Here is a 26,137-nt window from a genome sequence, read left to right as displayed (position 1 = left end):
CTTCCAGACTACAGCACAGGACTCAACCAGGAGTTTAGCTGCGACACCAACCATTAAACTTGCTCAGACTGCATGCTCCACTGGTTCCCACACCAACACCCCTGTGCCCCCGTCTCCGTGTCTCTACATCTAGCTGTGTCTGTCTCTGTGCGCCTCATGCCTGTGTCTGTGTGTTTGTGTCTGTGTGCATCTCTGTGTGTTGTGTCTGTCGGGATGTACGTGGTGTCGCCGTGTAGAACACCTGACTGCTAACACCATCCAGGAGGAACCCCAGTGCCATCTCTGTCTGCAAGCCCCACGCTGTTCTTCTCGGGTGAAGCCAACTTCATTCCCCTCCCTCAGTGCAGGCTGTTCCTCCGTTTCTCTGGCGCTGTTGTCTCTGTACAAAGGCATCGATGTGGTGCCTCCTGGCTCAGCAGTTTCCCTCAATTCGAGTTCCACCATCACACAGGTGCTTGAGTGCTCATGCCATGGTGTATTCTGTGTTGTTGCTGTGGCCTTCCGGGTGCAGACGCTCCCCTGTCCAGACTCCTTGGACAAAGTGTTTGGGTCCTTTCAGAATGGAGTTACTGCGCTCAAACTGCGCCAAACGTACACCATCGCCTGTGTGAACGTAGCTTTCATACCACTGGGATAAACGCCCGAGAGTGCAGCCGCTGAAGCTCATGGTGATCACCCGTTTAATTGTCTAAGGGATGGGCATCTCATTCCCAGGATGCTGTGGCACTCCACGTGCCAATCAACGCTGTCTGAGAGAGCGGATCTCACACACATTCAGGATCGTCACTGGTTTGGGGTTTAGTTTGCTGTTCTGACATACAGACGGGACAGTCCAGGGTGGCTGTGACCTTGTCAAAGATCAAGTGTATGCATTCGCCATCCGCAAGTCCTTCGTCAAAGTGGCTCCTTGTTTCTTTCCCTCGCCGTTTGGATCAGATGTGTTGTTTCTATTACTGCTTCCTTTGGCTCTCTCTTCTGCTGTGGAGACCCTGACTTCTGGCTCCTTCCTGACAGTTTCGCCAGCGTTCTCATCTCCTCCACAGGATTGCTCAGAGAGAAAGTTGGCTGTGATCATTGCTATGTGCAACTCGGGGAATTCCTTTTCCCTTTAGTGGTTGGCAGGTTGGGGATTTCTGTTCCTTTGTTGTGTTTCTGATGTAAAGCCTTAAGATTTATTCACTTTGCAGGGTAGGGTAGTATGTACCTTTAAACCCAGCACTTGGGACGCAGAAGCAGGGGGACATCTGTGAGCTGCAAGCCAGCCAGAGGTGCACAGTGAGACCTTGTCTCCAGACAAAGAAACGGAAAGGAAAGAGAAAAAGGAAGAAGCCAGAGACTTACCTACCTGTCTCAGGCCTAGAGGCCCCTTCGCTTCTCTTTTTTTGTTTCGAAGACCAGGTTTAGTTTCTCATTTCACACTTTAGCCTGCGATCTGTCTTTAGTAACTTTTGTGTAAAGTATGAAGTTTAAGCAGAGGCCTTTGTTATAGTACCTTCCAGGTTTAATGAAAGACTGGAAACATAAGCCAGGCAGGGTGGCACACGGCTTTAATCCCACCCAGCACTTAGGAGGCAGAGACAGGTGGATCTCTCTAAGTTATAGGCTAACCTCTTCTTCACAGTCAAGTTCCAGGTTAGCCAGGGCTATGGAGTGAAGCCTTGTCTCACAAGGAAAGTAAAAGACAAAAAGCAATGGAAGAAATGTTTTTGTGTCTTTATCTTGTGTTGTTTTGGCTAGACCCTTGAGTGTTGTGCTGAATAAGATTCGCAGGACTGGCCGGAGAACAGAGCGGTCTGTTTCCTTTGATTCGTTATTTGTAGGAACAGAAACTGTCTACCTCTCAGCTGTGCACATCCTTCTGGCTTAAGTAAGGTGAGGCTTCTTGGTGCTGTCACTCACGCTGCATAGCAGCCCTGCAAATGTGTGTCCCACCTTTGGGAGAGCCAAGTGACAGTTACCCTTTCAAACCTGGGGAGGTGAAGCCTATCTAGACACTTTCCTGTGGGATTTGTTTCCCAACTGCTCTTCTGACCTGGCAACCTGGAGCTCAAGAAGTCAACACACACACACACACACACACACACACACACACACACACACGCACCCTGCCCATGACTTGGATCATCTTTCCTCCATATTAGGGGCAGTATTGTCATTCTCTGAGCGCAGTCCCTGCTCTGATCACAGCCCTGTCTTCTGGTGAAGAAGGGACCGGCCTGCCCGCATTGTGTTTCTCTCCTGGGGTTGTCTATAACCACCTTTTGCTGAAAATTCTTATTAAATGCCTCGCCTGCAGCCTTCTCCCTGGTACGTTCTTGCACAGTCCTGGTGACTGGGCCAGGAATGCAGCCTTTGGACCTCTGGTCTAACTAAAAAGAGGAAATGTATAGACACGACCCATGCATCCAGCTCTGTTCAGCTGATCTGAATGATTCCACATGAGCTCAAACGCTGTCTCAGTGTCATTAGGATGCGCTGTGCGTATCCCTACTGAGTGGAATTTTGGTAGAAGTGTTGATGTAGTGGTTGGTAACATATTATGCTAACAATGTATTCGCATTTCTGACATTCATTTCCAATTCTCTATCCATACTTGGTCAATATTGCCTATCCACGCGTTGTTGCTGTAACTCACGGGGCACAGTGTGGGTAATCACACCCTTTGATTCCTCATTTGCTTGAGGGCTAAGCAAAACCGTTAGCTAAAATTACAGAAACTCACTCCTGGTTTGCAACTGGACAGCAAAGGCACAGTTCCCTTATGGAGAGCCAGCTGTCTTCTGGACACGGTGCAGTGTATCTCAGGTTGCATAGAGGGAAAGTGGATGGGGTTCTTGCCTTTGGATGATTGTGGTTTTCTTAGGAAACTTAGAAGCTCAGGAACAAGTTTCCCAAAGCAAAGCACTTGCTGACCTCCCTGCAGCGTGTTCAGACTGTCCCCCATGGGGCTTCTAAAGCAGAAGAACTGCTCTGGCTTCTCAGGGACTGAGGCTGCTGGCCTACACCCCAGGTCCAGCCCTCAGCAGACACCAGCTGATGATGAACCGTAGGTTCATGCCCTCTGCTCCTCTCCATGGACTCTCCAGGTCTGTTAGCCTCCCAGAGTCCCCTCATGAACATCCTCAAGCTCATTCTGGGACTCCTAGTTCATTCCTGGCAGAGAGATGGTGGCTTCATGTCCCTGTTTCTAAGCTGCATTTGTAGGGTGGCTCTTGTGGGATGGAAATGCAGTTCAGTTGGTACAGTGTTTGCCTTAAATGCGTGAGGTTCCATCCTCAGCACCACAGGTATTGTATGGTGCTAACGGTCTGTAACTCAGCCCTCAGGCATGAAGGCAAGAGGGTCAGAGGTTCAAGGTCATACTCTGCTACACGGCAACTTCAAGGCCAGCCCAGAATACAAGACGCTTTTGCCCCCAAAGGAAGAGAGAAATGCGGCCATTTCCCTGTGTTCACACACACACACACACACACACACACACACACACACACACACACACACATTCTGGAACAGTCCATGTGTTTTACTCACTACAGCATGAACCACCACAGAGCCCTGGTATCTGCTGCATAAGCAGATGGCCTTGCTACATTTGATCTCGCCCTACAGAGGATGCCCAGCAAAAGCCTGCACTATACAGAATCAGACACCTAAACCTGCCTTCTGCCTCTAGAAGCCAGAAGAAGGTTTAGGGCATGGTCTGTCACCTTAAAAGACCAGGCACATTAAATCAATGGTTAAAAATTCCAGGGTGTAGGAAAAGATGATCCTCTCATATTTTAGGAGGTAGATTTCCTTTTTTGTTGTTGTTGGATTGAGTTTTGTGGTGGTGATGGTGGTGGTGGGTGTGTGTGTGTGTGTGTGTGTGTGTGTGTGTGTGTGTGTGTGTGTGTTTTGTTGTTGGTGGTGGTGGTTTGTTTTGTTTTGTTCTTGAGATTGGCTCTCATGTAGTCTAGGTTGACTTCAAACCCATTATGGAGGAACAGGGGTAAGGAGGGGGATGGCCTTGACCTCCTGATTCTCCTTGCTACCACCAACTCTCAAGTGCTGGGATTACAGGCATGTGTTACCATTCTCCTGTGTGCATGTGTGTATGTGTGTGTGGTAGGACAGCATGCATGTAGAAGTTGGGGTGTACATGCATTGGGTATGGGAGTGAAAGGTGTGGGGGAGGTTCTTGGGGTGCCTGTTTGTGGAATGGGGGGCAGTACTGCTGGTTGTTTTTATTTAGAGGTCTGATGACAATAGCTTTGGGGTATCCTGAAGTGTAGCGTGAACACTAGCTGAAACTGCTGTCCTAGAGACAGCAAGAATACACACCGGATGTCAGAAACAGGCATGGCGCGTGCACCGCATCACATGTCACTGCACATGACGGTATCTGAAGCACTGAGCTCTAAGGGGAGATGGCGGTTCTAATTAAATTATCATCTCCATGTGTCCAGGCCTATTGCTGAAGAGAGGAGGATTTAAAGCAGACGCTAAAAGCCAGCCCTGCTTGCTTCCAGACTGTTTGTTGTCAACTGCTAGAGATGGGGAGGTCGGACACAGAAAGGCAGAGATCAGGGTAAGGTCTGGGGGCAAGTAAGTAGATTAGATAGATAAAAAAATCACGGATAGAATAGATGGATGGATGGATGGATAAATAGATAGATAGATAGGTAGACAGATAGATAATAGATAGATATTGATAGATGATAGATGATAGGCAGATAGATAGATGATAGATAGATAGATAGATAGATAGATAGATAGATAGATAGATACACACATACACACATATGCACTAGAGCAGACAGATGGCAGAGAGATGGGTAGGTAGTTAGAAATAGATGATTGATAGATAGGTAATGAAAATGAATAGAAGATAGATATAGATTAATAGATAATAGATCGATTGATAGATAGGCAGGCAGGCAGACAGACAGACAGACAGATAGACAGATAATGCGCGCGTGCACGCACACACACACACATACACACACACACACACACACACATACACACATACCTCACTGAGCCCCAGTCTTCAGGACGTCACTGACTGGTCCTCCCCACACAGGTAGAGTTTTCGAGACTCGGCCTTCCTCCCACATTCAGAGGTTTGCACTTGACCTCTTTCTACTGAACTAACCTAAGTACTGGGAGCCAGAGGGCTGCTCTGAGGCCTGAGGGTCCCCTCCAAGCCCAGCATCAGCCGGGCCTTCTCTGTAGAAGGCTATTCCCAGCCGCTGCCTCCGGAGTCTTCTGAAGGCTACTGATGTGAGGCATTCAGAGCTCTAGGACTCTCGTGGGGGTCACCGCCAGGTAAACCCAGTGAAAATCCACAGTCCCTCAAACCGAAGGTCATATGGAACAGCAAGGCCACTTACTCTATGACAGGATGGCGGGGAGCTCATGGAACTGACTTAAACTCTGCTGAGAGTGAAAAACAGACCTGGCGTATGGCTGAGTTCCCTCCATCCTATAGTCAAACCGCACACCGAATCGTCAGAAGGCATAGCCGCCTGTTCGAGACAGATCTGGAGACTCGAAATAAGAAAGTGGACAGAGAATAAGGGTGAGGAGCCTCGCCCAGCAGTGTCTTCAGGCTTTGAGAAGGAAAACAGCCCCATCTGAGGTCTCTGAACTGTGGCAGCCGCACGCTGCACCTTGCCCAACATCATCACACCCTGTCCCTTTTGAAGTTGATCACATGTCTGCAGTCCCCCAGTGTCACAGCTGGTCACAGCTGTGCCAGTCGCTCTGTCGTCGACTGACCCAGTTTTTGATGCTTATGTTTTAACAAGGTCTGGCTGGAGTCTCAGGAGAGTGTGCTCCCCACACTAGGACGAGGGGAAAAATAACTCATTCCTAGAAGCATCCTTCCCCCACAGCTCTGACTGAATTAACATTTGTTGACTGAGACACCGGGATCGGGACTTTCAGAGTGCAGGCAGACACGTTTAATGGCAAGTGCTCCTTTTTGAAAGGCACAGTCCCATCTTTGGAGACTGGAGGTCTCCTCGCAGCCCTGCACGTAGGGGTCTAAGCCTGACCCTGACAACGGCCACCCAGTTAGCACATGAGGTGCAGGCACATGCTCCTTCCCTCCTCCTCTGCCTCACTGGGTTCTGGCAAGTAAGGTGTCAGCCCAACAAGAGCGAGGGCAGGTTCGTCGGCCTTGAACACTCAGAACGTCTCTCCTTTGTACTGGCACCTACCTTGCGACCAGTCTCGTTTCCCGTGAGTGCTCCTAGGGAGTGCTCCAGAGTGAGTGCTGACATACACCTGCTTAAATAGAGGTTCCGGCTCCCCCTCAGCTACTGCTCTCTCCCCTACTGTGGTAAGGTTGCACAGATCTCACTGCCCCTGTAGTTCCTGGTCCTCATAGTACGTGTCCCTGGTCCTCACAGGACCCAGACTGTGGTTCTCCTAGTATCAAACTCTGGCTCTCACAGTAGCAAGACTCTGGTGTTTACATTGTCCAGTCCCTGGTGCTCCCATCCCCTCTTGTTTACATAGTGTTTAGGTCTAATGCCATGCTACAACTCAAGGGGTAGGCTGACACTTGTGAAATATGTAAGCATCTCCTTCCTCCTGCCCCCCCACGTGTGTGTGTGTGTGTGTGTGTGTGTGTGTGTGTGTGTGTGTGTGTATGCGCGTGCCCACGCACGGGTAGGAGAAAGTGACTTTAGAATTTCGTTTGGACTCCTTTTCATTCACTGGACTGAGCACCTACTATGAGCTACCACAATTCAGGGTGCTAAGGACCCTGCAGTGCAAAAAACTAGGGCCCACTTTGCTCTCTTCCCAATGAGGTGATGAGAGAGCGAAGGCCCGGGAAATTATCATAGAGCGGTAGCACCCAGAGTCTCTGCTTGGTAACACTTGAGGCTGGGTGTTTGCAGGACCTGTGGTGGTAGAACCTGGCTTGGAGAACTTGCTGGGTCTTTCAGAACACCCAAGGTCGAATGGAGCCAGTCTAGAGCTGCCTCCTGGGTTCTCCGGGTCTTCCCTGCCCTCCATTATGGGATGGGCCTGGCACAGTGGCAGGCTGGGAAAGCAAACACCTGTTCCCTCTGCCGGTGCTTAACCTCTCTGCTCTCTCGGCTGCCTCTGGCCCTGATCACTTGGCAGACACTGTGACATTGACTGTCCTTGCCTCTCACCTTGGACTTGGCTTCCAGCATCGTGAATCCAGTGTCAGCAGCTGACACCATGCAGACAACGTTGCTGACACCTCCTCAGGAAATGCTGTGCTTCTAAAGATACCCCTGTCCCTGAGCATTCCCAGCGAGTTCACACCTAACCCGACAAAAAACTCAGAGCAGAGTATAGGAGATGGGAGCTGAGTCTGCCAAACCCAGTCCCCATGTTCTGAGAAAAAAAGCTCAAAGAGACCAGGGGACTGCCAGTGACAGGAACAGGTACAATTCAGGCCACTTGCTCAAGGCCATTTCCTCCTGCTCCACCACACACCCGCTTAAGTAGATTCTGCTGCCTTTAAGACACACACACACGTGCACGCACACACACACACACACACACACACACACATGTGCACACACACACTCTCACACACACACACATACATGCATTCACACATACACGCACACACGCACTCTTACATACACGTGCACACAAACATGTACACACACTCACTCTCACACACACACACACTCACACACACACACACTCACACACACTCACACACACTCACACACACACACACACACCACTTGGCTTTCACGGCCGGGATCAGTGATTATGTACAGATTTTGTGATTTGGAGAGGGATGATCCCAGTTTATCAGGCAAGTGACGGGACTGACAATTCACCCTGCCAAGATGTCCGCATTTCTCAGGCCAGCTTCTTCCAGTTGCTATGTACGACAAATGTGCCCTAATCATCTTGATTTCTTTTAGAGCAAGGAGATCACAGAACCTCAGTTTCCTGACCCAAAGGCATTATTTAAACCTCATGGGACACGCAGAAAACACTTGAAGCTCGGACTCAAGGGACAAGCTCCTCGGCCCCGGCTGTGTCCGGTGAGAACTGAACTCTCTTCCTTTTCCTAACACTCCAGGGCTTTGTTAATTATCCAGTTAAGCCCATTTATCAATAACTATTCGAAAAGGCATCTGATTTCATGGCGCATTTTTAGAATGTTTCCTTATGGGGCTAAAAGGATGACTCAGCAGTTAAAAGCACTGGCTACTCTTCCAGAGGACCCGGGTTCAATTCCCAGCCCCAATATGGTACCTCATGACTCCAGTCCTGGAGAATTCTACATCTCTTCTGTATTACCCTGGCACCGGGCACATAGTACACAATCATACAAGCAAGAAAACACTCATGCACATGGAATCAATTTTAAAACAACAACAACAAAATATTTCCTTATTTGTTGACATCTTGAGATTTTTTTTTCCCCCATGAAGGCAAGGGAAGATTGTCAGTCAGGTCAGTCATGTTACGAGTAGGTTTGTGAAATGCAGGCGGAAGCGTCTCCTCTAACTTTTCCTCAGCGCTCCTTTTCTTAGTTAGTCTAAGGCTGGCACCCATCGGACCCCTCTGTAACTCCAAGTCATCTGGTCCACCTGTGCACTTGAACAAAGTCCCCAAAGGCAGCGTTCTGCACAGGACTCAGGAGTGGGGCCCAAGTGGGCCACAGGACACTTCTGTCCAGCTCTGCCTGCGACTGCTGTGTGGACTTCTGCCAGTCAGTGTCACCAAACCTCACCCATGTCCATGCCTAAAACATACAGGTTGCATAAGGAAGAAAGAGTTCAGGCAATCCAGCACATGATAAGTGAGGCCAAGGTAGGGGTACACCCAGAGTCCTTTAAAGGCCATTGCCACTGGCTCTATAATCTGATGTGTAGTGTTTGTGTGTGTGTGTGTGTGTGTGTGTGTGTGTGTGTGTGTGTGTGTGTGTGTGTGTGTGTACCAGAGGTCACTGAGTGTGTTTCTCCATCCCTGTCCTCCCATGTTTGGAGACAGAGTCCCTCCATGAACGAGAGACTCGCGGCCTCAGCAGGACTGTCTAGCTGGCGAGCGTCAGGGAACACTGACGTCTTTGTCTTCCCAGCTTTGGGAGTACAGGTTTGCTGCATCATGCATCACTTTTTCAGTGGGTTCTGGGGCTCCACACTCAGACTCTCATGCTTGGGCAGTAAGCCCTCTTACTCCCTGAGCTGTGAGCAGTCGTCTTATCATTCTGTCACATCTTAGGAAGACTAGCTCACAAATAAATTGCATGCCTCTGTGAAAAGGAAGGGCTCTTAGGAGACGGGCTAAGCCATTTCTCCAAGGTCACCATGGGTTGACGGCTTCTTATTGCATTCTTTTCCCTGATTATGATCTGAAAGGCTCTGGAAAGTTCCAGAGAGTCCTAGAAGGAAGTTATTCAGTAAAATGCCACCTATGCCTGTAGGGACATGGCACCCATCAGGAGATGGGCTCCAAGCCAGGTCTCCCATGAGACTCTGATGACGTCACGGCATAGCATAGACCAACAACTCTGGGATGCTGTCAGCTTGTTTCAGAGAAGGCAAGTCTGTGTTCAGCACGGCCCAAACTCTAGGTCACCTGAGGTCACCTGCAAACTGTGACCAGTGCATGAGCCAGCTCCATAAGTCACTATAAGAGGCTGAGCTGGAGGAAGGCAAGTACCACAGACAAACATAGTTCTGTTCACTGATACACCATGCCCGGGGTGTGTGTGGCTTCAGTAATTAGCACGTTGTGCTTCAGTCCTGCCAGACTTGTCATAGATATAGTGTGACTACCGACCATTTTGAGAGGGAGATGATGGAAGATAAAGTTGGGGCCGGCGCGGAGGGGAAATCCCGTACCAGGGCCTCATTCGTGTCCCCGTGCCTGCATTCATTACCAGCACTCCATGGCACCACCAGGAAATGGAGCGTGCCACCTGGGCCTTTACAGATAAGGAGTAACTGGCACCAAGTCCCCAGAGCATGTCAGGGTACTGCCCTAGCTTGTCCGTTCCTAGAGCCCCGGGTGTTTCCTCTCCAGTACCATCCCAACCAGGGTGGGGCATCTGTGCAGTGCATGCTTGGGATGCAAAGCATACCTGTGACCCGGCCTCACGGAAGCCAGCGGGGTGGGACATTTCTTCCTCATGGCCAGTTCAGACAGTCATGACTTAGGAACTATCTGAGATGACATGGGAAGGGCGCATAACTGCAGATACCTGGGTGAGTCGTCCTTCCCAGGAGTCGGGCCCCCAGGGGTGTGCTGCCCCAGCCTGTCTGGTCTCACAGACCTAGCAGCTTCCTGGTGACCCTGTTATTTTCCCTTGGAGAGTTCTATATCTTCCCGTGGAAGCTCCAAGGCCCGGAATCCTTTCTAACCTTATAGATACAGGTACAGAAATCTCAAGCTGGAGTCGTCCGTGGAGGCAGCTCAGGAAGTGAAGCAAGCACAATCATGAGAGCCTGAGTTCTGTCTCCAGAGCCCATGCGTAGGTGGTGTGCACTTGTAATCCCAGCACTGAGGAGGTGGAGAGAGGCAGATCTCTAAGGCTCTTGGAAGAGTCAGACCAACCTAATCCCTGAGCCCTAGGTCCTAGGGAGAGACCTGATTTCCAAAAACAAGGTGGAGAATGCCTGAGGAATGATGTCTGAAGTTGACCTCTGACCTATACACACCACACACACACACACACACACACACACACACACACACACACATTTACACACACTCCTGCCTGTGCATGTGTGCACATATACACATAGCCCTGTAGCTGACCCTGCAGCCTGAGCTGGAGGGAACTGGCAGTGCGGTCTCTAGCAAGCTCTGTACTGTGAAGGACGTCCTGAGAGCAAGCCTGCAGCCTCAGGACCAGAAGTCTGCTGATTCACTCTGGTGATACTTCACCAGAGTCAGCTGATGCTCTCAAATGATAAACTCAAGGGGTGGAAGGAAACCAGGTTTCCACAGATTCCATTTTTCTGCAGTTCTGGAACATTCCTCTAAAGTGAATTTTAACAACCTTCAGACAGCGTTCTGTGCTGTAGACATACTTAAACCTAACAAGTCTGAAGAAGACAGACGAGCAGTAAGCAGATGGATGTATTTATTCCCTGACACTCCTGGGTCCAGAAGAAGAGACCCAGAAGAGAAGCCATCACTTGGCTGGGAGGATGTGGGCAAAAGATGAGAGGGAGCCACATAGGAAGCAGCTTGGACCCAAGTGCATGCACGCGCGCGCGCGCACACACGCACACACACACACACACAGAGACAGAGACAGAGACACAGAGAGAGACAGAAACAGAGACAGAGAGACACAGAGACAGAGAGAGACTCTGAGTCTGTGCAGGACAATGGGGGAGGGCTAGAACCAGCCAGAGGCAGGAAGGGGACCTGCCCTATCTGCTGTTTCCCAGTGATAAGCAGTGTCACATTCTGCTGTGGAGGAGACCGTAGTTCAAAGAGCCAGAGACAGGGTAGGTAAGGAGGAAGACTCAGGGACAGAAGAGCTGATTGTTCCCTACAAGGTAGAGGTGCTGGGACAGGGACACAGGCCTCTTAGCCCTGAATGAACGCAGGTTCCTGACTCTCACAAAACTGAGGTGTGGTGTGTGTACCAGACTGGATGGGGTGCTCATGAGCCAACAGCCAGCTGCTACTTCTTGGTTAAAGTAAGTTAACCTTACAAAGTTCGCCTCTCCTGTAACTGTGAATCAGTCAGAGTGTGTATGTGTGTGTGTGTGTGTGTGTGTGTGTGTGTGTGTGTGTCTGTGTGTGTGTGCCTGTGTGTGTCCATGTGCTAGGAGTGTATATAGATTATGTCTGTATATGTCTGTGTGTATATATATATATTTGCATTCATGTCTTTGTGTGTGTGTGTCTGTGTGTCTGTGTGTCTGTGTATATCCATGTGCTAGGAGTGTATATAGATTATGTCTGTATATGTCTGTGTGTATATATACATGCATTCATGTCTTTGTGTGTGTGTGTGTGTGTGTGTGTGTGTGTATGCTTGTGTGTGAATATATGTCTATGTACATGTGGTATATGTGCATGTCTGACTGTATGTCTGTGTATGTGCATGTCTGTGTGTGTGCATGAATGCATGCATGTGCTGTCGTTTTTGGTGATGCTGCTTTGCTAGCTGTTTCTGTGCTCCAAGCACAGGATGTTACAAGAATGTTGTGACGGAGCAATGATTTCATGGGTGCTGACAAAAGAGTGGGAAGCAGAGGAGAGAGATGAGACACAGAAAGAAAGAGACAAAAACAGAGCGAGACAGGCTCAGAGGGGACACCAAGGACTAGGCCTGGCCACTCAGCATCTGTCCCCTTGAGATCTTTTATTTCACCCATGCCCCCTGCTCTACTGGGTTCCTTCCCTGTTTTTCTTTAAAAATCAAGGAAGCAGCACCACCTGGGTCTCCCATGTGGGGCTTGAGTCCACGTCCTGGGCGGGGCTTATTTTATCTGCTAAATGAGGCACCTGAGAAACTACCCCACCTAGTCCAGGCCACAATGTCAGTCTACAGCCCTGAGGGTTCTTGAGGGGAATAGGAGTCTCTATAGGAGGTCATGGGCCTGCTGAACCTGGCACACAGGAAGAGCTCTTGCTGCAGAGACTAACAGGAAGCCCCCTGTCCTGCAAAGGGAAGGTGCTAGACTTCTGAAATGTCCCCTCTCCAACCTACATTTCCTTTAGTCATTTCTGGAACGCTAGTCTCTGTTTTTTTGACTAAACTCTACCCAGGTTTTCTTTAGAAGTCTTCTGACCCATGCAGTCTACACTCTGCTTTCCTTCAGTGGAATTCTAGATCGGCGTGTGTCTCCTCCCAAGACAGTGCCACAGCATTCCCATGCGCATACGTCCCACCACCGACGCTAAGAACTGTCTCTAAGAACACTTGGTCGAGGGATAGGAAGCAGAGCCACTGGGCAGTGAAGATATCTAAATCCACAAAGGCCAGCAGCCACGCACGGCTGGTGATAAAATTCACCGGCTGGCTGTTGAGAATGTGCTTCGGGGACTTGAAAAAAGCAGAGAAAGGAGCCCCTCTAGAGGGATTTAAGCAGAGAAAGGAGCCCCTCTAGAGGGATTTGAAGGTGTTGACGATGTTTACTCTCCCCTTCCCGCAGTCACCGTTACTGGGGTAGCTTTATCAAATCCGTCTCGGTGGCCACGCTTTGGGGGAGAGCATCCTGTGCGTGCTACAGTCCACAAATACAGAAAGGCTGGTTTATTGGTGACTCATGGAGACACAGAGCAAACGCTTTACAAGCACTTGCCGAAAACAGAGAGCCCCTGACCAGGACATGATCACATGCAACGGCGAGGGATCCTGGGAAATGAATGGACTCCACTTGGGCTGCTGTGTTGGGAGATAACCATAGGTGTGGTTCTCTGTCTCAAAGAATAAGGAAAGGGTGGGGGCTGGGAGAAGGTCCCTTCTATGCATACATAGCAAGAGTTATTATTCTCTCTCTCTCTCTCTCTCTCTCCCTCTCTTTCTCTATCCCAGTCTCTCTCTCTCTCTGTCTCTCTCTCTGTCTCTCTCTCTGTCTCTCTCTCTCTCTCTCTCTCTCTCTCTCTTTCTCTCTCCCCCCTCTCTCTCTTTCCCTGTGTGTGTGTGTATGAGTGTGTGTCTGTCTCTGTCTCTGTATGTGTCTGTCTCTCTGTCTCTGTGTATGTGTGTCTGTCTGTCTCTCTATATATATATGTATATATATAATATTTATTTAGTGTGTGTGTGTATGAGTGTGTGTCTGTCTCTGTCTGTGTGTGTCTGTCTCTCTGTCTCTGTGTATGTGTGTCTGTCTGTCTCTATATATATGTATATATAATATTTATTTAGTGTGTGTGTATGAGTGTGTGTCTGTCTCTCTCTGTCTGTGTGTGTCTGTCTGTCTCTCTCTCTATATATACATATATATAATATTTATTTAGTGTGTGTGTGTGTATGAGTGTGTGTCATCTCTGTCTGTGTGTGTCTGTCTCTCTGTCTCTGTGTATGTGTGTCTGTCTGTCTGTCTGTCTCTCTCTCTCTCTCTATATATATATATATACATATATATAATATTTATTATGATGGAATCCTGCTCCTCCGTCTTGGCAGTCAGTGCCATTTACCAGCTGAGCTATATTGATGGCCCCAGGATCTGTTCTGTAAAAACACTCACGAACGCAGCTTCCTTGGGACTCCTAAGAGTGCCCTTTTTTATCACACATGGGGAAACTCCTTTCTGTAGAGCTGGACTGAAGTCTGTCTGCATTGCAACTCCTCAGCTCGACCACAGCAGTGAGAGAGAAAGTGTGAAATCCAAGCAAGGCAAAGGCTTGGGCCAGGCAGATTCAGACATCTCAGACGCATGAGTCACCGTTTGTTGACCCTTTATCTGCATGCAGAAAGGCAGATTCCTCAGGAATCTGGCTTAAATGAGATAAAATATCAGATGAATTAACCCAGCTAGTCCTCAGAGCCGCCTTACATCTTCCTTTATACGCCCTCACCACGACACCATCAGCGATGCACAAAACTCTCGAAAGACACTTCCAAGTTTTGAGCCTGACGTAAGTAGAAAGATCATCGCTCCCTCATTCTCCTGAGCGTCACTTCCTGAGCGGTGCACTGGGATGGGGCTGGCAGGGCTAGCCCTGTAAAGTTCCTCGGTTTCAAAGGTTTACGGAAACGTGAGGCATGAAGCAGCATACTGTGGCGAAAAATAATCCCCAGAGCTCCATGGAAACGCCTATTTTGGGACTGCTTTCTTGAACATGAAGTCAAAAAAAAAAAAGAAAAAAGAAAGAAAGAAAAACACATTTTGCAACCAACAGCATGTCATTTAATGACAGGAGAGAGAGAGAGAGAGAGAGAGAGAGAGAGAGAGAGAGAGAGAGAGCGCTCCAAAAGCACTTGAAATCTGTGAAAGAGTACAGCTGCCATTTATGTTCAGTGACGCACTGGACGCCTATCTCCTTCCGCATGTTCAAGTACACCCTACAAGTGCTAAGCCATGAGCCCTGATAAGCAGTGGACATAGCAATATACATGGACAGCTCCTGGCCATGGCTATCTGAGCAGCAACTATAGTGACTCTTTCACCGGATCAGCTTTCGGGAGGAAGGGAAGATGGTGTGGATGCCTGTCTGCTGTCTGTCTGTCTACTACTGTATCTCGTAAATATGCCTCGGTGAGGTGTGCACAGAGTGTGCTTTGCCACCATGATTGCGTTAACCTCAGAGCGTTGAGGAGAGAGAACACAAACCCAAATGAATTAAGGAAGGAGATTGATTAAAGCAAGTTTGTTTATTCGTGTGGAAGGGCTGTCTCTCCCTAAAGGCAGGGTTCACGAGATTAACATCGGAAATGAGCAAGAGAAGGGCTTTTCTAGTTTGGGAGTAGGGGGCTTCCAAGTGGGATATTTGGCAGGCAAATAGGTGGGGTTACAGAAGCATAGCAAGTTGGTTATAACAAGGCGGTCAAACCAGGTGGTCATAAGAACCCTTTGAAACAAAGACGTAATTGTTGTTTTCTGGAAGAGACAGCACAGAACCACTTGTAGTTAAGGCTACAGGTGGAGTATAGCCCAATCCTTGCGTATGACGGTTTGTACGTGCTTGGCCCAGGGAGTGGCCCTATTAGGAGGTGTGGCCTTGTTGGAGTCCGTGTGTCACCGTGGACACGGGCTTAAGACCCTCGCCCTAACTGCCTGGAAGCCAGTATTCTCTGAGCAGCCTTCAGATGAAGATGTAGAACTCTCCTTTAGAAAGTCTAAGCCCCTTGCAAAACACAGGTTGGACATTTCTGAGGAGCCCGGTAATTGAGTCACTGGTGCCTTCCACAGATGGCCAGGGACTCCTCTCCAGCCGGCTCCTCTAGAGTGAATTTGGGGAGCACATAATTAGAAATCACGGTTAAGATTGGGTTGGCCTTCTACCACATCGGGGTGATGAACTATCCCCAAGAGTTTGTTGCAGGTTCCACTTGGCATCGGAGACAGTCTTAGGACAGACGCTATCCGAGACTGCCGAAAGCCCTGTGGGCTGAGGAGCTGACTAGTGGAGAAGAATACCATAGTCTCATGGCACGAGGATGTCTCCCTCATCCCAATCCTCTGCCTTATCCAGAGCATCCTTAGTTATTCAGGGGCAGCCTGTGCATCCGCCTAACTTAGCCGGGGGCAGCCTGTATGACCACCGGGCTTCCTGCAGCATCTACGCTGCCACCACATTCTCTCTCTTGCTCCAATATTAGATTCACTGCAAAACTGAACCTAAAACAAGGCCGACTGCAAACACAGGCAGCTCTCCCCAGCTGCACTCTGTGGTAGCAGCTGCTGCTTTGAATTCCCAGTCCCTAAGCAGGACCTAAGAGTATGGGATTTAACAAGGCCAACTGTCTGTCATCCAGGGCCTGAAAACAAAGGACCTGCAAGCTTCTTGTTACCGCACTCTTAAGCAAGGACACAGCCACGGAGGACAAGCCTCAGGAGGCTCTGGACACCTGCAGTTACTTTGTGTCACTTGCCTTTCTTCTGCCTCTTCATCTGTCATACGTAGGACCAGTTTTATTAATTGTTGTTGTTATTTTAAAGGCAGGTTGTTACAACGTAGCCCTGGCTTTCCTGGAACTTGCTATGTAGACCTAGGCTGGCCTGAGGCTCTCAGAAGTTTACCTCAGCCTCCCCAGTACACTGTGTCTCCTCACTATAACTAAGTTTACTTACAAGTTTGGTTGTTGGTTTTGTTATCACAGTAGCCGTGGTGTCTGGTACCCTTGGGATTTTTGAAATATTGGTGGAAATTGTCACCCCGGGTATCTGCATAGAGTCTCGCTACAAAGTATGATAAAGGGTGGGCTTGGTGGGACAGCTAAGCTTGAAGGGCCTGGATCAAACCAGTTCCCCTTTGTCCAGAATACATTGGTGTAGGGGAGGAGCTGATAACTAAAAATCTAGTTCCCTAATTGTCTCTTGATTGGGTCAATAAAGACGGCAGAAGCCAATCGCTGGGCAAAGAGAGTAAGGTGGGTTTTCCAGGTCCCAGGAGGGAGAGGAGGGGATGAGGAGAGATTTGGGGATTCAGACCAGGCCGTGGAGGGAGAGGAAGTAGCAGACATGTAACCTTTGCAGGTGACTGCCAAGACTAAGGAGGATGGGGCAAGAAATTCTTCACCCAACAGTTGTGTTATCTGGCTGGTTTTAAAATATTAAGGCTACCTAGTGTTTTTCCATCCACGGCGATAAGGGCACAGCCGAGGGACGGTCGTTAGTGGTTTGGTGGAGCCTAGCCATGGTAGCTGGAAGAGATAGCCATTGCCCGCACCAGGCAAGGAGCAAGCGTGCGTTTTTTAAAATTACAGGCAACAAATTAGGTGGCCCCACCGTTTCAACTTGGGATAAAATCTTGGAGGCTTGCTTTTGGAGGAAGGAAGCATCACGACTGGGCTTTTTAAAAATGGCGTGGAATTAGAGGTCAAAGTTCAGAATGACAGGCTGCATTCCTAGACTCAAGGCTGACTGTGCACCAATCACGCCCATGCTTGGGTCTGACCACAGGGAGTGGAAGACTCACTCTCTCATAGTCTTTCCCTGGCCACTCGTTTAAAGTCCCCAAGCCCCTAAACCTCCAACTCCCACTGACAGGGTTGTTCCAGAAGAGCCGTGCAGGTTTAAATTAAGAAGAATGATAGGCCAGCCATGGGTGCTGAAATAGCCTGCCTAGGAAACTTTGTCCTTTGCAGACCACACTCACCAAATACAGAGGTAGTCATTGTCAGGACATTATCTTTCATTTGGTAGAATGGAAGTAGCATGGTGACTACTTCCACTGAAGTGGCCTCAAGTGGGCCCTTTAAAACCCCACTCAGACCCATCTATCTGGGGCCGCTGACGTCTCCCTACCCCCTCGCCAGCCGCACAGCAGAACACAGAGCAGCTTCCCCTTTGCACAGGGCCGTTACCACCACACCTATGGGCCCTGCACCCAGAGGGGACTGCCACCCCATGGGCAGAATCACAGAATAAGCTCTTGCTGCTGGTTTCAGCTGTACATTGAGCAACGCTTTCTCCCATAAATTGGAGTGAGTGCCCGAAGGGCCCACAGAGATGGATTGTTTAGGGTGGGAGAAAAGAGATGGAGAACGGCTATTTCTTAGTCACCATCCCGTAAGGCGTAGTCAGAGAGCTGGGTAACTCATATTGGGATGCTTGTGCCCTGGTTTTTAAGGATTAAAGGACAGGGGACACCGTACTGTTATACCAAGTGAAATCTGCAGTTTGGGAATCTGCCCTGTGATGGCTGGTTTTATGTGTCAACTTGACATAAGTTAGAGTCGTCAAATAGGAAGGGGCCTCCATTGAGGAAATGCCCCATGAGATCCAGCTCTAAGGCATTTTCTCAATTAGTGATCAATGGGGGAGGCCCCAGCCCATGACGGGTGGGACCATCCCTGGGCTGGTGTTCTAGATTCTATAAGAAAGCAGGCTGAGCAAGCCAGATGAAGCAGACTAGTAAGCAGCACCCCTCCATGGCCTCTGTATCAGCTCCTGCCTCCAGGTTCCAGCCATGCTTGAGCTCCTGTCCTGACTTCCCCCAGGGATGGACTGTGATCTGGAAGTGTAAGCCGAATAAACCCTTTCCTCCCCACTTGCTTGGTCTTGGTCTTGGTCTCAGTCTTGGTCTTGGCCTTGGCCTTGGCCTTGGTCTTGGTCTTGGTCTTGGTCTTGGTCTTGTTCTTGGTCTTGGCCTTGGCCTTGGTCTTGGTCTTGGCCTTGGTCTTGGTCTTGGTCTTGGTCTTGGCCTTGGCCTTGGTCTTGGCCTTGGCCTTGGTCTTGGTCTTCTTGGTCTTGGTCTTGGCCTTGGTCTTGGTCTTAGCCTTGGCCTTGGTCTTGATCATGGTATTCCATCAAAGCAATTTAAACCAAGTCTAAGGCATACCCTGTTCTCTCTCTTTCCCCAACGGTTAGGTTGGAAGACTGGAATCCCAGTCTAGAGACTCCACATCAGTTAATCCAGGCTGTGGGGCCACTGAGAGGGAGACCCATGCTCAGGCACCAGCATTTCCTCTTTCCCTCATCTTCCTCTTCCACCTTTGTTGTCATTGGTTGGTTGGTGGTGGTTGTTATTGTTATTGTTATTGTCGTTGTTATTGTTGTTCTTGTCGTTGTTGCTTTTAGGGGTTCAGGGTTTTCTCTTTTGCACTTTTGAGGAAGGAATCCCTATGGCCCATTAACCCCATCTAGCTTTGAAGCAGCTGAATAACTGAGGGTGGTCATGAGCTGCTGATCTCCCCCCTCTACGTGGCAAGTGCTGAGGTTACATGTGTACAAACCACTCGTGCTAGTCTTCTTAATCACTGAAGTGCCCCAGGTGTGGGGGAGATGGGAAGTCCGGTGTTGGGCTTCTCACGTCCATGAAAAGAGCTAGTTTCAAATGTGCTTTTTTGCTCAGCCCGTACTGTGCCGTGCCTTGTTCCTACTTTAAAAATCAAAGGTCCTTTGAGGACTCTTTTCATCGAGTTTGCTGGGTTTGCAGGGGAGCGAGCTCTGGAGTGCTCAGATCTTCAACTGATTTCCTGGAAGAATCAGGTCACAGACTGAACAAGTATCACTCTACAGAAGGATTGGTTCATCCTGACCAGAACTTGCTTTGCCAAAGGAGAGCTCTGGCCAAATTCCTCAGCTCTGTGTATCTTTCGGAAAAGAATAGCGTGTGTCTGCTGCTAAGTCTGGGGCTGGTAAATGGGAACGAGGAGGCCATGCTTGTCTTTATCCAACTTTATCCTCCCTGCAAATCCTGCACATTCTTAGGATAGTTGTATTAGAAACATCACTGCTCTGGCCTTGGCCACCATGATAGCCAGCCTCTCCAGGAGGAGGCGCGGACATCTGTCCATCACCTTCCATTTGGAAAATTATACAGAACATGTTCTGACGTCTCAGCTCATCTCCCCACCCATCCTCCTCCCCATCCCCAACCCCACTCTATGTTACACTCGAATATGATTGGAGCCCTGGGTATTCGAGTCTATGCTCAGTGGTCGGCAGGGTCTCGAATGGGCAGATATGTTTGTAGATGCTGGCACACTCAAAAGCCGGTCACCGAGCAGAATGAGACTGTTGCTGTCATTCTGTTTTCTAGATCTTTCCCTGAGATCCCAGGAACAATATTTGTTGGCAGCTTTGAATGTGTCTCTTGAATTCTCAGGGACTACTGGGGAATCATGGGATTTTTGCTGTGGTCAAAGCCCTCCAGAAGTGTTGACTTCTTCGCAGCTGACACCTTCTCTTCTCTTCTAGCTCTTGAACACCCCCACTGGGTCACCATGGGAAACCACTCTGGAAAGCGAGAATTAGCAGCTGAGAAGGCCAGTAAGGTAAGGCTGGGCTGAGGCCAACTCTCCAGCCCTGGGGCTCTACTTCAGCCAAAGAGGAAGTGGAGCTTTAACAGGAACAGTTCCCGAATGGCTGGGTCCTTGCTGTTGTTTTCATTTATTCAGGAGGATTGCCTCTCAGTGGGTACATCATGGCCTGGGAAGCAAATGAAGAAGGAGAGGGATGGATGGCTCGGCACACACGTTGGGTGGAGATGGGGAAGAGGCACCACTTGTGAACCACTGGATTCATCCTAGACTCAGTATCCCCAGGGGAACAGAGGCTGCAGGGTCCCTTTGCTCTCTTGAAAGCTTTTGCCAAACAGGATTCCTTATTTGTGATTGTATTCCCACTTCACCATCTACTGAACCTCTCTGTTGAAGCTGTGAACCCTGTTCCCAATCAGTAACGAACCCTCGTTCCCTGCGTTAGTGCACCTCGATGCTCTGTAGAGGAAGGCCCTGCCTTTGGGTTGGGAAGCTGAACCAGAGTCTCAGGTGTGGTCAAATGGTAGCAGGCAGGTGGGCTGTTCCCTCTTCCTGGTACAACCAGACTCTGCCTTCTGAGGTCAGCTGTGGGAAATGTAGGTAGATTCCGGGTCTTTCCCCCATGGAGTCAGCAATGTCTCTCTTGGTTCCCACCCCTGTCTGTACCCCTTGGAGTCCCCCAGCAGAAGATGCTTAACTGTGAATACGCAAGGCTCGTTCCTCTACCACACATCCCACACTTGTATGACCCAGGTTTTCCCCAGAACTTGGGTTGTCCCCTCCACTTTCAGAACCTCACACTGCCCGTGACACACCAGCTGATGACAGCCCAGCCACAGGCTGGTAGGTAACTGGTTTTCTGTTCTGTCCCCTTCCCCACGCCTTCTACAGCTTGTCACAGAATATTTTCAATGCACAGTCAATCAATCAATCAGTCAATCAGTAAGTAAATGAAATTTAGAAAGCATCCCCTCCCTTCACGTAGAGCTGTGCTCACCAGCTTCCTCTCCCTGGTGGGTTTCTCTGGATGGTCTTTCCTGAGGGGGTCTGACCTGTGGTGTTACCGTGATATTTTGAGTCTCTCCACACTCACCATCTTCACAAGGACTCTGCCTGACCACAGAGTACCATTGCCCAAATTTCTGTCCACTCTTTGTCACTGAAGAGTCCTTTCCGATCATGAGGAAGTATAGTCTTAGTTACTTTTTTATCGTGACAAAACAATAGGACCAAAGCAACTGATGGAAGCCAGGGTTCTCTTGGGTCATGGTTCCAGAGAGATACGAGTCCGGCATGGTGGGGAAGGGTGGCTGGCAGCAGCAGACCTGTCAGCCAGCCGGAACTGGATGCGGAAAGCTCACCATCTTGAACCAGGAGCGTGGAGCAGAGAGTGAACTGGAAATGGCATTGATCCTTTAAAACTCTCAAAGCCTGCCCTCCCAGTGACAATTACTTTATAACAACAAACAGTAAAGCCTCTTTGTCTGACTCCAGGTGATGTTCAATTTCCACAGCAGCCAAGAAGACAATCGATTGCACACAGCTTTCTAGCTCACCCCCCTCCCCACCCATCCCCCACCCTCCTCCAATCCCCACCCTTTCTGTGCTAGGACCTCACCTGAAAGTGTGAAGCAGGGCTATCCAGCTTCTTCCCAGCCACTGGTTTATCAATATGTAAATGACCAGCCTACGTTGAGTGAGGCCACTCATTACTGTAACACACTAAATTATACTGATGATGGTTTTGTGGCTGTGGTTGTCTGTAATGTTGAACCCTGGCAGGTTTACTCACTGTGAGGAATGTGTTTTGGCCAAGGCTGCTTGATTTGAATTTACTCTCACCAAAATCAGAAACTGTTCCTGCAGGGCCAGGCTGTCACAGCCTGAGGCATCCCACCTCTCAGAGTGACTGATTGGAAACCCCAGCTTCAAAACCCTTCACTGCCTCCTTCCTGTGCTCCGACTCTGTGAAACAACACAGACAAGCTTTAAATTTGCCTCTTTCTGTCAAGGGAAAACGGCAGCTCCCAAGTGAAGCCTTTCTTGTGCCCCGGTTCCCTGAAATATTCCTTTTAAAGCTGTGATGATTTAAAAGCCACAGAACTTTAAAATTAGCGTTTTCATATGTAAGCGCTCTTTCCCAACTACACCTGGGCCTTTTGTTGTTCTTGAGAGCCCAAGGAGAAGATCCTCTGCTTCAGGGCCCTAAGCTATACTCTGGGGCTAGGGCGTGCCCTGCAGGGAGAACTTGCCCCGATTCATTATCTACCCACTGATCTGGAACCACAAACTGGGACTGGCCCGGAGAACTGCAGGCTCCTTTCTCCCTTGAGGAATTCCCCGCTCCTACGCTGAGGTACGGGGGCACCCCTGCAGCCTCCCCTGCCTCTCATTACAACTTCAGCCACACAGCTGCATGCAGTCTCTTCAGTTGGTCTCTGAATGTCCACAAAACAGCAGAGACACCCTCAATGCTGTGTCCCCAAGGCTTGAGCACCTCCCCCACTACAGCAGACCCTCAGGTGCCTGGCAGATAAAGCCTGGTTAGCACCCTTCTGTTACAGGGAGGCCTTGTCTCTGATGCTCCAGGCTTTGTTGGTCAAGAGGCTTCCCTGGCCTCTATGCACCATGCTCAAGTCACCAGGCAAGGTTTTCACAGAGGGAAACAGCCCAGGAATGCTGCTACTATCTTTCTCTCCTGCTGAGGAAGACCTCTAGGAGGTGAGGGGAAGGTCAAGTGCGCCATGCTGTGATGTTGGCAATCCCTAGCTGAGACTCTACTAGGGAACCCAGGTCCTGCCATCCAGCTGAAGAGGAGGGTGCTGGAGTCCCAAAGGGGAACAGAGGCCACTAGTTGGGGGTGCAGGGACTAGGCTCCTGAGTCACGATGCAGTCTCATAGACTGGGTATCAGTTCCTCCAAATACTGTTCTTACTTTCAGAGATAGGGAAGTCCCCATCTCCTGCGGCTCCTTCCCAGTCATAAACAGCTGTCCCTCACTAATTTGCCAGGTTTTTGCCAATCTTCTGTCCTATGCCCAGTGTCTGTCTGCACTATTGCCATGTGGAAAACCAGGGAAGGAAATGACATCGACTGTCCTAGGTAGCTTGGGTGATGCACTCAAGTATGGATCGGTTCACACAACTACACCCATGAAAGCTTCTGGGGTGAGGAAGAAATGGCTTCCGGGAGCTAAAAGCAGCCGCCTGCCAGTCCCGACTGTTAAGGCTCTGTCACCATCAGCCCCAAGAGGACGGACTTGCCATAGTAAAGTTCATGAAGGCTTTAAGCCACTGGTTCCTCAGGAGGACCCACATGCCCAGAACAGTGGACACTGATCTCTCTCCCCGCTCAGTTTGCTCTTTGAAGCTTTCATGATAGCCATGCCTCTCACTGCTGGCCCAGCAAGTGTCCGAGATGCACCAGGTGGTTTCAGATACAGCACTAGTACTAATTTGTACCTCTCTGGGGAACCAGGTCTTCTCTGGTGGCCATGCTGGAACCTAAGAGAGAAGCCCTAGCCCTTTGAGACCATTTTTATTTTTATTCTCACAGGTCACAGGATGATCTGGGGTCCCACAGTCCACAGGGTGGGTCTCCTGTCAGGCTTCACACTCCCCATCTTCTCCACGTGCCCTCCCATGGTCCCCTGTTCGTAGCTGAATCTAACTTCCCCCTTCTCATATTGAAGCAGGGCCCAGGCTAAGAGCTGAAGCTTAACTGAATTTCCTCTTTGAAGGGCCCATGTTTAGATAGTTGTTTTCTGGGGTGCTGGGAGTTAATATTTCAGTGGATGGATCTGGGAATAGGCAGTTCAGTTCTCAGCATATGCACTATTTGATAAGCCCCAGTAACCACTGGATAGCAGAGAGATTAGCAAAGAGAACCATCTAGGTCTAGCTTGGCACTTGGCTTCAGCATCTGAACCTTCGCCTGAGAAGCTATCGATTCCTCCTGGTAGACAGATGCCACAGCACAGCCCTATTTATTATCCTGTGTCTCTCCGCAAAGGCCCCACCACAGTGCAGGCTCTACCATACAAGACACCTCAAGAACTGGCCTGACACACAGGGCCTGCAGGCTCCTGTGTTTTATCTTCTTGGCAGCCTCCAGCTAGATATGGAACTTGTAATCCCTGAGTGGCAACATTCCTTCAAAGTCCAGAGATCTACCATGGGTTTGGATTAGTGCACTCATGCTAGTTAGGTCAAGTTGGGAGGCCAGAGAATCACCTGAGGAAAGGAGGCCTCAGCTGAGGAACTGCCTTGATCAGATAGGCCCGTGAGAGATTGTCTTGACTAACGATTGATGTGGGAGGACGCAGTCCACTGTAGGCGGTACTATCCCCTGGGCAGATGGTCCTGTGCTGTATGGCAAAGCTAGGCCTGCGCAAACTAGTGAGCAACCTCGTAAATAGCATTTCTCCATGCGTTCTGCTTCGGTTTCTTCCTGATGTTCTTCTCTGAATTCCGTCAGAGATGGGTGGTCACCTGGAAGTCAATATGAAACGAACTGCTTTTTCCTTCCCCTTGCAATGTGGTCAGAATGCTCTGTCACATCAACAGAAGGCAGACTAGACTAGCGCTGCAGAGCGGGACGCAGAGAGGAACCTCGGACCTTAGAGAAGAGATGTGGCACCTTTGCAGATTTGAGGATTGGATCGAGGTCAGAACTTTCTGAGAACTGGGGCATGTGTGTTAAAATATTGTTTAAAAAGAGAAAAGAAAAGAAAAGAAAAGGGGAGGGGGAGAAAGGGAAGAAGGAGGAGAAGGGAAGAGGGAAGGGAGGAGAGGAGAAGAGAGGAGAAGAGGAGAGGAGAGGAGAGGAGAGAGGAGAGGAGAGGAGAGGAGAGGAGAGGAGAGGAGAGAAGAGAAGAGAGGAGAAGAGAAGAGAAGAGAAGAGAAGAGAAGAGAAGAGAAGAGAAGAGAAGAGAAGAGAAGAGAAGAGAAGAGAGGTTTTGGTGCTCACCATAGTATCCTTTCCCACAAACCTCTTCAGAGTGCTGGAGGCCATGGGATCTGTGGCTCATAAACATTTCCCCCATACCAGCTTCCTAGACAGAGAGAGCCCATGTCCTTAAAGATCCCAGCTCTATTGTTCACCATGACACTTGTCATAGAGGATGCTGGGAACTGGGTCCATTTTAAGGATAGCTGTTATTGAGGTGGCTAGCTTCTTCACAACCCCTGGAATCTCCATTTTTCCATATTGCCCAATGAAAGGAGTGCTTATACCTCCACACGTGCTGCTGAGAAGACAGCCTGAAGGACATCCCAAGGGCCAGCTGTTTCCCCAGGGGGATGGAGACGTGGGTCACATTGTTCCTTATAGCCTTTCCCAGACTAGCACCTTACAAAGAAGAGGGGTCATCTCAGGATGGCAGAGGGCAGATTCATCACTAGAGACAGTCAACAGATAAAGGAGGATATGAGAAAGAGGCCATGGGCCAGGCAAGACAGCACGTGACCCTTTGGCTATCTTGGCCTTCAGGGAGTAGCTGGATGCTTAGCCACATGGAGCATAACCCTCCAAAGCCAATGACACCTTATCAAAGGTCAGAGTTCAATAATTCACCACCTTTGCTCTGTTGGTGAGGGGAAGTCACTGAAATGTTCTGGAATAGTTCTGGCCTTTACAGGCCTCTAGATTCACCCCCGGCCTTCTTTGTGGCCTCCCCACCCACATTAAAGACTGGGTTTCACACTGTTCTGGAACTTTTGTTGGACATTAGAATTCTGTCATATTGGCTTTTGGGCGAAGAAGTTTTTGGTCCTTCCCCTGGGGTAACCCCACCTTTGG

The 26,137-nt window shown here is 49.5% G+C and overlaps 1 protein-coding gene across 7 annotated transcripts in view; it reads left to right on the top strand.

Annotated features, from left to right (window-relative positions):
* The first annotated feature begins 20,287 nt into the window (after positions 1-20,287).
* The window catches only part of Mbp (myelin basic protein), an 86,178-nt gene continuing 80,328 nt past the window's right edge, over positions 20,288-26,137 (top strand). For all 7 annotated transcript variants that reach the window (XM_032886091.1, XM_032886090.1, XM_032886093.1 and 4 more), the window contains exon 1: positions 20,288-20,353. In XM_032886091.1, coding sequence (XP_032741982.1) covers positions 20,303-20,353 — 51 coding nt within the window. In that variant the 5' untranslated portion in view covers positions 20,288-20,302. The remainder of the gene's footprint in view (positions 20,354-26,137) is intronic.

The sequence above is a fragment of the Rattus rattus genome, chromosome 15 (genome assembly GCF_011064425.1).
Source record: "Rattus rattus isolate New Zealand chromosome 15, Rrattus_CSIRO_v1, whole genome shotgun sequence".
NCBI lineage: Eukaryota > Metazoa > Chordata > Mammalia > Rodentia > Muridae > Rattus > Rattus rattus.
This window is presented reverse-complemented; position numbering and strand designations above follow the sequence as displayed.